General features: G+C 42.6%; 1 protein-coding gene across 2 annotated transcripts; it reads left to right on the plus strand.

The window, feature by feature from the left end:
* Positions 1-2,550: 2,550 nt before the first annotated feature.
* nr2f2 (nuclear receptor subfamily 2, group F, member 2) lies at positions 2,551-8,780 on the plus strand. 2 transcript variants are annotated; one of them, XM_086028357.1, is made up of 3 exons: positions 2,551-3,827; positions 4,385-4,930; positions 6,445-8,780. In XM_086028357.1, the coding sequence occupies exons 1-3, from the start codon at positions 3,368-3,370 to the stop codon at positions 6,717-6,719; spliced, it is 1,281 nt and encodes a 426-aa protein (XP_085884483.1). In that variant the 5' UTR covers positions 2,551-3,367; the 3' UTR covers positions 6,720-8,780. The 2 variants fall into 2 exon arrangements, with proteins under 2 accessions (XP_085884483.1, XP_085884484.1); XM_086028358.1 differs by having other exon boundaries at positions 2,556-3,827; positions 4,403-4,930.
* The last annotated feature ends 4,464 nt before the right edge of the window (positions 8,781-13,244 follow it).

The following is a 13,244-nucleotide window of genomic DNA, read 5'->3' on the forward strand; positions in this document are numbered from 1 at the left end:
CTGTGGGCTGTTTATGATATTCTACTACTTTCTATTACAATAAGTCAATAAAACTGTCTCATTTGTGTTCACCGTGCGTATCTGTGCATGCTTAAAGAAGCTATAAGTGGTCAAATATGTCATAATGTATAATGTTTTCCATACATTCAGATTGCATACAGACAGGTGTCCCCCCACACCATCCCCTCCCCTCTGGCTCCGACCCCTCCTCCCACCAGCACCCCCCCCCCTCTCTCTGCTCACTACATCCTACACAAAGCAGGGTTTTTTTCTGCAGCTTGCGCGCCGTATGAAGGAGAGAAAAGGCGCTTGGGATGTATAGCTAGATTTCTTCGTCCTCTTAATTCTTGACAAGCCTTTGAAGTTGACTTCATGCAATTTCCAAATGAGTTTCTTCAGAGCTCTGCAAAGTTTTGGCGCGCTCAGACGTGATTGTTGATTGTGATTGATGATAAACGACGAGTTCTTTTTTTTAACCTGCTTAAATTATTCTGTCTCTTTTTTCTTTTTCTTCTTTTTTTTTTTTTTTTTTTTTTTTGCATGTGAGGAGAAGAAGCCCGATTGACTTTTACTACAAGACTAAATTAAAGATTTTAAAGGGCAGAGAAGATGCACCCCGCCACGGACGAGTCAGCAGCGTATGCATTTGGTAGGTGTGCTGCCGTAACAACAACATTATCAACACTATTAAAAATGAGTTTACCTACCTACACAATACACCATATAATTTAACGTGAAGTGGAAATTCATGCAAAAATGCAAGCCCGCGTCTCTAAAATTAAGGGGTTTTAATACTACATTGCAGTTCTAGTTATCCTCATAAAGGGTGCAAAAATGTATACTTACCAGAATTGGAGTGAGGCACATATATGTCCGACATTTTAAGAAGTGTTTCTTTTATTTACGGATTATCCGTTTGTGCTGAATCTGCAAATAAAAGCAATATAAAAGCAAGTCACCCTATGTAGTTATTAAAAATAACTTAATAAAAAAAAACATTTAAAAAAACAGCTCTCAAACGACTTAGAAATGGCGTCAAGTAAATCCAAGTTGGCCAACAGTCAGTGTGGCCGCTGGGTTGAGTTGGTCCGAGGCTGCGGCGAGCCGTCGACTGGACGCAGGCAGGCAGCTTGTGGAGCGTCAACACTCCTGGAGTTGCACCAAGCGCGCTCTTTGCGATCAAGAAGGCAATGAATGAACGCGGGGCGGGCGTGCATGCAGGCAGTATACTTTCAGACGCTAGGGGGCAGCCATACACTGCGCTGGGACCACAATGCGTGGAGCAGACAATCACACACCACACACACACACACACCACACACACACACACACACATAAAGAGTTCAAGTGTCACAGCCTGTGGTCATGAATGAGGTCATAGCCTGGCTTTTAATAATAATATTGGGGGAAGAGAAGTTTATTGACAGCAGCTTCCCGACACGTTCCCACTTAAAGTATCATCTTTGGGTTTATAATTCTAATAATTTATCTAGCTATGTTTTTTTTTTTTAATAGTGGCAATTTACAGGCGCGTTTAAGACCCCAAATTTTGACATTTTTTATATGTAACACCTGTGCAATTGGGCTGTAATGTACAGTAGCAGTAACATTGTCTGCCTATATTTGAATATTTCCATCTGAGTTGAAGTGAGCGAATGGAAGATTAGACAGCACTTTTGTTTTGCATCCATCATTCCTTATACTTTGTGGACCGCTTATCCTGTTCAGGTTTGCGGGAGCTGCAGAAATCCCCGCATCGTTGGGGTCTGCTCGCCAGTCAATCTAAGGGGCGCAAATACATTTTCTTGATGTATTTTATTTTTTGATTGTTTTATGGATTTTAATCTTGAGTCATTTTTGTAAATAAATGCATTTGATTTAAGTTGTTTTTACCTTTTTGAACACAATTGTGTAGGCTAATGTGTATGAATGGGACATTTGAGAAATTCCACTAACCATTGATTTTTTTTTTTCCTATTCATATTTTTACTTCTTTTTTTTCTTTATGCGCAAAATTGTATGTGTGATTGGTATATTGGGTAAAATCATTTTCTTAATGTTTTATTATTTTAAATCCATATATATTTTTGCCTATATACACAACTTTGTAGTGTGTGTGTTTGTGTGAATGATAAATGTAATATTTACTCTATGTACTTTAAATATTTTATACATTTTTATTTTATGTAGTTTTATTTTATTTATTTTTTTGCAGTATGGACATCATAATCCCCCTCTTCCTCTTTTACTACTCATTCATGTTAAAAAAATATGATAAAGGGCAGTAGTTGCTTTATTCGTGTTTAATTGTGATATCCAATACAGTGTGAAACATATTTTTCACGTACGGTATGGCTGAGAAGAAACTACTCCCCTCCACGCCAACCCCCATCGCCACTTCTTCCTGGAAACGCGCCTCCTTTTAGGACCCGGCGGCCCTGACTCGACCTCGGCCGCGTCTTGGCTCGGCACCAAGTGGCACAGCCGCGGCTCGGCAGCCAATAGGGAGCGAGGGAGGCGGTCCTACACACACTCCGCCTGCCTTATATGGCAGCGCGTCGCCATGGCAACGTGTGCTAAGTTGCAGCAGTCGTGTCAAAGTTCACTATATAGAGAAGCTCAGCGAGCTGATCAGAGAGAAAGCATTCTGCCAGCCGTGCTTCTCTTAAGCCAAAAACCTCCCCGACCGCCTTTTTAACATATTTCCACACTTTGATTCGCCTTTTTCAACCGCATTCTAATCATATTTTCACCGCACGGAAGAGAACAAGAAGAAGAAGACGCTAGGAGGATTCTAAAAGGCGGAGATCTCCAACATTTGCTGGCGCGAGAAGCGGATTTTTCTTTTTTTTAAGTGGAGAGAATTCTTCCAGACTCGCACCCGGAGCTTGTTGGTCCCCATTCGACCGCCGGTCTTCTCCATCCTCGCCCCCCCTTTTCCGACCCTCCTCCTCCTCCGCCTCCTCCTCCTCCTCCTCCTCCTTCTTCTACTCCTCTTCCTCCTTCCAAAAAGCCAAGCCGGTCCATGCTGCTTGCTCGCTCTCGTCCCGGCACTCGGCCCACCTTCCCCGCCGACGGGGGTGCTGGATGGCCGGCAGTAGGAGCCCCCTTGACTCGGCCTCGCTGGTGAGAAGCAGCCTCCTCCCCGTCGTCGTTTTCTTCCTCCGCCTCCTCCTCGTCGTCGTCGCTCTCGAATCGACTCATTCCCGGAGCGGAGCGTCGAGCGCGGCGCCTCGGCTGTGGTGACACCCCCCGCCCCCCTACCACCACCCCGGTCTGCGCGAGGAACGACAACCCCCTGAAAAGGTCACAAGAGAGACAAAACGGCCGAGCAAAAAGTTTCCCCCCCGTTGACTGAGAGGCAGATATGGCAATGGTAGTGTGGAGAGGCTCCCAGGACGACGTGGCGGACACCCAGGGCGCCCTCTCCTCGCAGACCCAAGGCGGGCTGGCGCTGGGCAACGGGCAGCCGGGCCAGCTGGGGCTGACGGCCGCGCAGGTGGCGCCGCCGGCCGCGCAGACCCCCGCGCAAGGCGGCCCCAACAACGGCCAGTCGGCGCCCGGCGGCGGCGGCCAAGGCGCGCAGCAGCAGGCGGATAAGCAGCCGCAGCACATCGAGTGCGTGGTGTGCGGGGACAAGTCGAGCGGCAAACACTACGGCCAGTTCACCTGCGAGGGTTGCAAGAGCTTCTTCAAGCGCAGCGTGCGGCGGAACCTGACGTACACATGCCGGGCCAACCGGAACTGTCCCATCGACCAGCACCACCGCAACCAGTGCCAGTACTGCCGCCTCAAAAAATGCCTCAAGGTCGGCATGAGACGGGAAGGTATTGGGACTTTTTGTTTACCTCACTTTTTTTTTTTTTTTTTTTTTGCTTTGTGTTGCACTCGGTGTGTTTGCGTGATGCAGCGGGTGCTCCCTCGCAAGGTGGCTGGCCGGAGCGTGCCTCAGTGCCGCCTTGTGCCGGCGCTCGAGTCGGGGGAGCATCCGCCGGATCCTTTTTTCATTTAAAAAAAAAAAATCTCTCTATATATATATGTATATATGTATGTATATTTTTCATTTTTATCATATCTTACCATAAACTAGCAAATATAACTGTGTGCATTGAAAATGTGTAGATATATTGATTAAAAATAGGATATAAAGGCTTGCTCGCGCCGCGTCCACGTCCACTCGAGCTCTATTGTTTACCGAGTGTGCGTGGAGTATTATTGCAAAATACAATCGTGTGGGTTAAGGGTTCTACACGCGACGCCTTTGTGCAGCCTTCTCCGTTGCGTGTACGTGTGTTACTGCTGCCATTTTGCAAGCCGCTAAGCAGTTGGCGTTCACCGCTTGGCCGGTGCTTGACGTGCAGAATTCAGGCTTCAATATCTGTAGTCTCTCTTTTTACTGCAGCCGTGCAAAGGGGACGGGTGCCGCCCACGCAGCCGCACCACGGCCAGTTCGCGCTGACCAACGGGGACCCGCTGCACTGCCACTCGTACCTCTCGGGATATATCTCGCTGCTGCTGCGCGCGGAGCCCTACCCGACGTCCCGCTACGGCAGCCAGTGCATGCAGCCCAACAACATCATGGGCATCGAGAACATTTGCGAACTGGCGGCGCGCATGCTCTTCAGCGCCGTGGAGTGGGCCCGGAATATCCCCTTCTTCCCGGACCTGCAGATCACCGACCAAGTGGCCCTGCTGCGGCTGACGTGGAGCGAGCTGTTCGTGCTCAACGCGGCGCAGTGCTCCATGCCGCTACATGTGGCCCCGCTGCTGGCCGCGGCCGGCCTGCACGCCTCGCCCATGTCGGCGGACCGCGTGGTGGCCTTCATGGATCACATTCGGATCTTCCAGGAGCAGGTGGAGAAGCTCAAGGCGCTGCACGTCGACTCAGCCGAGTACAGCTGCCTCAAGGCCATCGTGCTCTTCACCACAGGTGAGGACCAGACCCACTCGTGGAGCGCAATCATTGCACGTTTCTTGCTGTGCTACTCCGCCATTTGTCACCTCGACTCTTGTTTGGGGCTGCTGACAGATATAAATGATGTGTGTGTGTGTGCGTGCGTGTGTGTGTGTGTGTGTGTGTGTAGGGGGTCTCAGACAGACTGGGGGGAGGGGGTACCAAAATGATTGAGACAGAGAAAGACAAGCCTAATATTGCACAGGGTGTAGGGGAATCAGGTTTTAACGCTAATGTTTTGTTATTTGACGTCATGCTATGTACATAATATACAAAAAAGGAGGGGCTCTCACTTCCATTCGACAATTATATTGCTCCACAACCATATCAAACGTACATGTAGTAATGATGACCAAGTATTTTGTTTTCACTTCTGTTTGTTTCTTGTATTGCAAAAAACAAACAAACAAAAAATAACCCTGGGTAGGCTCATGCATGTGTTGCCCAATTAAAATACATATTTTGATGGAATGATACAGTATGTAGATCATACATAATACATGGCTGTTGTGGCTAATTAAACCGCTTAAATAAACAAAAAAATGAAAGAAACTTTGTTGCAAAATGAAATACTGTAAGGGAAGGCTGTACACCAATAGGAATGGATGAGTTCTTATTAGAATCCTAACAAACATACTAACTGGTGCTCCTTCCAAGAAGTAATTAAAAGTAACTGGGAAATTCATTTGTTGGACAACTCAAAGTCTAGCTATAATTTTATTACATATATATGACACATATATGAATTATATAAAACGATATTTGAATGGACTCTCATTACTAATCATGTCACGCAAGAAATAACAACTAAATCTAAATTATATACAACAACATGTATGTGCTGTCATGTGTATTTCTTTTGCACAAAAATAAAGAAAAATTACAAGTACATTGGTTATTGGTTATATATGGCATTTGCTGCCCAATCTGTCTTATTGTCACCGTATTGGGTGAGATGGAGTTCATGTATACACTATATTTATTTATGTACATTGTATGGAAGGGCTCTCATTTCTACGTGTACTACTACAAATGAAAAACTAATAAAAAAAATAACCAAGGTAATATTTGAATGCCCTGCGATTGAAAAAGCGCTATGCAAAATGTATGGATGGACATTATTTTAACGTTATAAAATTATTATATGCACTTGTTTAAAGTCAAGCAAGCTAAAATGACCAATTTCATGCTATAACTCCACCCAAAATAAACAGAAGTTGATTTTCAACTGAGTTCCTCTGTGATGATGGACTCAGCGTGGAGTAAGGTGGGGTGGGGTGGGGTGGGGTGTGTGTTGAGGGCTTCCCTAAAGGTTAGATCACCATCCCAACCCCCACGCCCCCTCTTCGTCTCGCACCTTGCTCGGCCAACATACACGAAAGCATTAAGCATGCATATTGCATTGAAAATTGAGTTTGTTTGTTTTTTGGTTTGCCCCCCCCCCCCCTCCCCCTGTGCCCCCTCCCCGCCCCACCCTTCCCCCACACCAGACGCGTGCGGCCTGTCGGACGTTGCCCACGTGGAGAGCCTGCAGGAGAAGTCCCAGTGCGCCCTGGAGGAGTACGTGCGTAGCCAGTACCCCAACCAGCCCACCCGCTTCGGCAAGCTGCTGCTGCGCCTGCCGTCGCTGCGCACCGTGTCGTCGTCGGTCATTGAACAGTTGTTTTTCGTCCGCCTGGTAGGTAAGACCCCCATCGAAACGCTCATCAGGGACATGTTGCTGTCGGGGAGCAGCTTTAACTGGCCTTACATGTCCATTCAGTAAAGAAGACACAAGATGAGGATGAGGATGGGGGTGGTGTGAGTGTGTGTTGTGAGGGAGAGGGTTCTGGCTGGAGGTGACTATTGAGTGATTTTAGCTGCTTTTTCTTTTTATTATTTTTTTTTTTTTCTGAAGGAATATTGGAAGGACAAAAAAAAAACTGTGAATTATTCCCTCCCTCCTTCCACTCCAAAAAAAGGACACGGACTGACTAACTGGACTGAAAAGTGGTTTTTTTTTCTAATGAAAGCAACAAGAAAAAAGAGGAAAAAATTGGATTTTGTTGAGGAGATTTTAAGTATTAAGTGCATTTTTTTGTTGAAAAAAAGGAAGGAAATTTTGTTTTTATTCACTTGTGTCCATGTGTCCAAATGTATAGCTGTGTGCGTGCGTGTGTTTTGTACTTTCCTCCTTAATTTTTTGTTGGTTCCAAACCGGCTTAATATGTGACTGGTGGTTGTGTTATTTTCCATTCTTGTGGAGAATAATGTGTACAAACAAAAGAAAGAAAACAAGAGAGGAATTAAAACCACAGCAATAGGAGTTGTTCTAGACTTGTTTTGTCATCTGTAGAAGCTTCATGCTTGCAAGCGCACTTAAGTTCCCAACCAATTAACGAGCCACTAAGAATAGTTTGCATTATTTGTCCTCGTTGAACAATTGGCAGCCTTAAACTCCTTTAGTTTAGAATATTACTTCGATGAATTATGATTCCGGGGGAGGGGGGATGGGGTCATCCTAGTTTAAAGCCAAGCTGATGTGGTGTTTAATAGCAGTATTACATGACTAAACAATAAAACAAACCCTCCCATTTTGTCCGAATTAAGTGCCTGACAAGCATGACGCGATTTCTCCACAACAACGTGCATGGTGAAGTGGGGGGAAATGGTGGGTTTTTCTCCCCGATGTGCACCCTTAAGATGAGTGAATCGGCCGTGCAAGCATGCCGATGTGAGGCAGTATTGTTGTAAATATAGGTCAACTTGTTTCTTTTCTACCAGCTCTGTGTGGCCCAGAGCAAATGTGTGGTTGCCGTCATTTTCGCTCGTCTTTCCAACGGAGTGTCGGACTCAGCTCGGCTCAGTAGCACTGACGAGTTCTGTACATACATACATATGATTATTATTATTGTTAATTATTATTATTATTATTATTACAACCACATTTTCTTTGATTTTGTTTCCCTATTCTCGTTTTGATTTGTTTTGTTTGGTTTCATGTATATTTAGACTGTGAATGCATGGCCACAGGTCGCTAACCTATTTTACCCTATTTGCTATATAAATGTAAATGTTCTTTCTTTTTATTGAGGGGTTGGGAGGATTCGAGGGAGGGAGGGGGGCTGTATAGATATAATCTGTGCGTTCACTACACACGAGCCCTTGTATTTAAAGACACACACACACACACACACACACACACACACACACGCATACCACACATTAAAAAAAAGACACAAATAAGTGAAAGTCCATATGAGGACTTAGAAACAGGGTGAGCAGGTTTTGAGGGGGTGCTTTGACGTGCAAGTGTGTGTGTGTGTGCGTGCGTGTGCGTGTGTGCGCGTGCGTGCGTTTGTGCGTGTGTGAGAGAGAACAATCTTTTTATCCAATTCTTTAGAGTCCACAATTACACACAAAATTATTAATTTAAAAAAAAAAAAGGATCTCAAACACACGCACACACACACACACACTTACTGTACGCCACACGAACACACACGTGGACCAGAGAATGAGACATGATTGTAATTATAAACCCACCTTTTTTATATAAATATATAAAAAAATATATGACTGCAGGGTATTGATAACGTATAGATACTTTTTTTTTTAATGATGATGATCATAATGATGAATTCATTGCGAGTGATACCTGTGAGTGTGTGCGCGTGTGTGTGTGAGTGTGTGCGCGCGAAAGTTTCTAATAGTTGAACACGATTCTCGTTCGTTTGTTCGTTCGTTCGTTCGTTTGTTTGTTTGTTTGTTTTGTGTTAGCTTATTGTACAACGAGCATTCTGCTGTAAATTTGTTCTTGGTATTAAATTATAATTTATGAATTTGATATCTTTTCATGGCTTTTTTCCCCCTCTCACTTCCTCGAAATGGATGCATGAATGGATGGTGGCGGGGGGATCACTCCTCCTCACTTTATTGAGATGAATGCATTGTTATATTCTTTAATATATGCATTTAATTATCAAGCATTGGTGCACCTCCCCGAAAGTCATCACAAAACAATTTCAATCACAAATTTTGAGTGAGGAGAAACAAATTGCACGATAGGTCTTTTTATGGGGGTGCGCTTGTGGCTAACCATGATGAGCAGTGCCGCTTTACAAATGAGGAAAAAGGTGCAACTTTGACTTTTACTGCTGCTGCTGTGTTGCGCATGCGTGCTTGCTTTAGTGATGCTGCTGCTGATGATGATGATGATGACGATGATGACGATGATGATGACGACGATTATGGTGGACGTCATTTTTGCGAGTCTGACAGTCGTGACGTCTAAAATTCGTAAGGTGTATCATGAAAACATCTCAAAATGACGTTTTGGGTCACGTGATTAGTCGTGTCAGCTTTACGATGCACGTTATCATAATTGTTTTACTACCATTATTATTATTATTAGAAGGAGAAGAAAAACAGGAAGAGCTAATGAAGTGTAACTCGCGTAAGTGACGTATACGTGAAGGGGGGTTGTTTTCAATTGATTTGATTTTCTAAAAATGTTTTTAAAAACATCCACACGTTTAGGAAATCAAATTTATTACTGTAAGTGGCTAAAGTGGCTTATATCTATCCATAATCATCATTCCTCTCCTCCTCCAAAAATGCACGTTTCCCCCCAAAATCCAGGCATATTCTTTAAAATTACACAAAATTACACTTTTATATTTGTTAGTATTTTGGACGTGGTCTATGTAACATGTCCTCCTTGATCATAGCGACGTACAGGATTCATTTACACACACACTGAGTGTATAAGCCAGGCCATAAATGTGAGAAAACATCGCCATCTACCCGCAGTGCTCGAAAGTGCGCGCGCGCACACACACACACACACACACACAGACACCATGGACCTCACCAGCAAGAGTTCACACACGCAAGGTCAGCAACTTTTTGTGTGTGCTCGTGAAGATTGATCTGAAAAAATGTATTTACGCTTTTGCTTCCAAACAACACACTGGGGACACTTAATTACGTACACCTGATAACGTCCTAAGCAAGACACGCTATAAGAAAAAATACATTTAGGATTGTCCTGCAGAACACGGAGATGACTTTGTCATGTTTTAGCGGGTGACACGCGGGGCCAAAATATTTGGAACAGCTGTCAGGTGCACCATGCCCAATTTTTTTTAATGTAAAAAAAAAAAGACTGCAAATGGTAGAAATGTTGCATGCATTAACACAATGCAAATGTACCTAATAATGTGGGCGGTTCAAATGACACAAAACAATTTGATACACACTTTGACTACAAAATTTGAATCATTTCTCACTTGTAAGCGTTGCTCGTTCACACAATAGGTGGAGGAGCGGAGTGACATTTAGTGGAAAATGTGTTTAAAATGAGTAAAAAAAAAATGTAAATTTATAAAATGGAGAACTCATCTTAAATATTACACGCACATGACACTTTTATGTCCAACAATCTGTTGGAAGGACACATTCTAAAACCTTAAATACTCCCAAATAATCACATGTGATGAGTTTTATGTACGACGATGCACCACACGCACACACGCACACATCACACACAATAATAATAAACACATTGTCCAAAAGAAAACCAATCAAAATTGAGCATTATTGTCAAGGTGCCCCCCCCCCCTCCCATTTTGCACTCATGGTGTGTTTTTAAATTGCACCAAAGCACCTCAACTATACAATAAGACAACTTAAGTTTCATTGTCTCGTTTTTAAGTGTTTTATTTTTTTTCAATAAGTGGGAAAAATACGAAAAGACCACACCGAATAAATTAGCAGTTATTTGAGTGTTAAAATTCTCTCTCTCTCTCTCTCTCTCTCTCTCTCTCTCTCTCTCTCTCTCTCTCTCTCTCTCTCTCTCTCTCCCTTACTCACTCACACACGCACAAACACACACACGAAATATTATTTGCACGCGTTGCAACCTTGATTTCGATTTCTTTCATTGTACAGTAGGTGAAAAAAGACTCTTGGGTGAATGACATGCAGATGACACGGATCAAGGATGCAGGGGACGGTTTAAAATATTGAAAACGCACACACACACACACGCGCGCACACCCACCCCTACACACACAGTTTACTACTCGCACGCTGTATTATTTTTAACGTCTCGTATTTACAACGGGTGCTTATACATTGGCCAGAATGACACTTTAAAGTATTTTAAAACATATATCCGCAAATATATTTTTTGATATCTAATTTTGAGATAGGCCTCACTTTAAAAGGTTGCCAGTTTTCACGGGATGTCTCCCCGATACACAGAATAAGACCAATTTTCATTGTGCACTCATTACTGTTATTAAAATCACTACTAAACTTATATAACTAAATAAAAAATACTACTAAAATTATATAATATGACACACTTTGTTTTTAGTATTATCATTTTTAAGTGCTTCTTCGTTTTACAATGGATTTTAGGGGCATTCAATGGTTTAGGGGCAACATTGGATGTTTAAAGAGTTACGCTAATACGATTTCATTTGTATGTCCATGTGAATTCGCAGAACACATGCCCTACCCCTCAAAAAACATATATTTCTAATGCATTAGTTTTAATTGTGCCATGCACTAATAAAACTCACCTCATCATCATCATGTATTTTATTGTTGTGTTTTGGGTTTACAATCCACACGTTGCAAGTTGGAAGCGTTTGAACATACGTGACATCACAGCATTTACATAAAAAAAGACAATCTCCAATTTGAGAGAGCCTTCAAACCGGTTCGATAGAGACGCCCTTCAAGGATGCTTTCATGTACTAATGACGTGATAAAAAAAAAGAAAACACAAAGTTTGGCTGAAGAAGCGAGTTCATGCTCGGGACGCTCCTCGTGTTTTTTCCTTGTGTAAACTCGAAATCTGTTGATTTGATTTCGGCGTCCCACCCACCGCAGTCTTGCTTTTCATCATCATCGTCGTCGTCATGACCACCGTTATTAAGAACAACCTGCGCCTTCACACCCGCAGGTGAAAAGCACAACAATAATTCAGCGTGGAAGCAAAAATGTACTAAGCTTTTTTTATTTTTTATTTTATTTTTTTTAGGTAATTTGGAGTTGTGGTTTGTTTGTTATAATTTAATTCGTAGGCTATAAATCAAATGTGCTAAATATAAAGTGGCTGATTTTATTATTATTATTATTATTATTATTATTATTATTATTATTATTATTTAAAGGTTTTTGCACTTAAAATATGTGCTGACCTTTTTTGTGGTAATTGTACAGTTAAATATCCAATTTCTGGAGACATTAACTTTGTCATCTGGACGGAATGAAAAATTGGACAAAAAAAAAATACTAATACAATTTACATTAATAATAGAAAGCATAATAAACATGCCTAAATTTATTTATTTATTTATTTATTATTATTATTTTTTAAATCTTATATTTGAAGTATGCGTCACACACTGAATGTCCACGTAAGCTTCTCGTTGTGATGTCCACTCAAATAACAAAGAAATACCTGCAGACATTAATGTCCTAAAATAAGAATTATAAAAACAAATAAAAAAAAAATCCATCAATTCTTGCGCTTACTTCCTGTACTTATTTGGGAGCCCGTAAATGTGCTGATGTGCGCTCAATTGTGGAGATGACATTACAGGAGGAGAAATGAATACAGTCCTCCCTCCGCCCTGCCTCCCTCTTCGCCCTCCTTTCTCGCCCCCCTCACCGCCGAGTGACCCCCACAGGACCCGGTGAGTGGCTCCGGGCCCCGCTGCACTAATGACCAGCGGCCGGGAAGGCGAGCACGACTGCTGCTACGACTGAGGCGGCGGGGGCCAACCGGCTGGCTGTGTCGTGGTTGCAGTGCTGGTGGTTTACTACAGAGGGCGCTCTACAGCACCTTTCACCTCAGCTGCCTGCTCGCTCTTTGCACGCTTTCTTCCTCCCTTTCTTAATCTTAATTTTTCAAATTAATAAATACCGGTATATCAAATGGTTCTTTTTGTCACTTTTAGAAAACCTAAAAATAATTTCAAAAACGAAAAACTTGAAGGAAATCCTCAGTTTATTTTCATTCCATTCAAGCCATTTTACTCAGTAAAAAAGACACATTTAGTGACTTAAACAATTAAGTTAATACATATTTTACAAAATATAACATGGTAGAAAACGGAACCTAGTTCAGTAGTTAAAACATTTCGCATTTTTTGTTATAATTGTGTTGATTTTAGTTTACAGCCAACGAAACCTCAAATTCACCATCTCAATAAATTAGAACGGTTACACCAACATTATTTGTAATAATGAGGTAAGAACTGGCCGTCTGAATTTAGCTTCTTATGTGTTTCAT

The sequence above is a fragment of the Filicampus tigris genome, chromosome 4 (genome assembly GCF_054856515.1).
Source record: "Filicampus tigris isolate MCC_2025a chromosome 4, RoL_Ftig_1.0, whole genome shotgun sequence".
NCBI lineage: Eukaryota > Metazoa > Chordata > Actinopteri > Syngnathiformes > Syngnathidae > Filicampus > Filicampus tigris.

Bases quoted from the DNA above. Each gene is read 5' to 3' on its own strand.
- nr2f2 (XM_086028357.1), top strand. From the start codon at position 3,368: ATGGCAATGGTAGTGTGGAGAGGCTCCCAGGACGACGTGGCGGACACC. The intron at 3,828-4,384 runs GTATTGGGACTT...CAATATCTGTAG, and splicing joins GGTCGGCATGAGACGGGAAG to TCTCTCTTTTTACTGCAGCC. The intron at 4,931-6,444 runs GTGAGGACCAGA...CCCCCACACCAG, and splicing joins CATCGTGCTCTTCACCACAG to ACGCGTGCGGCCTGTCGGAC.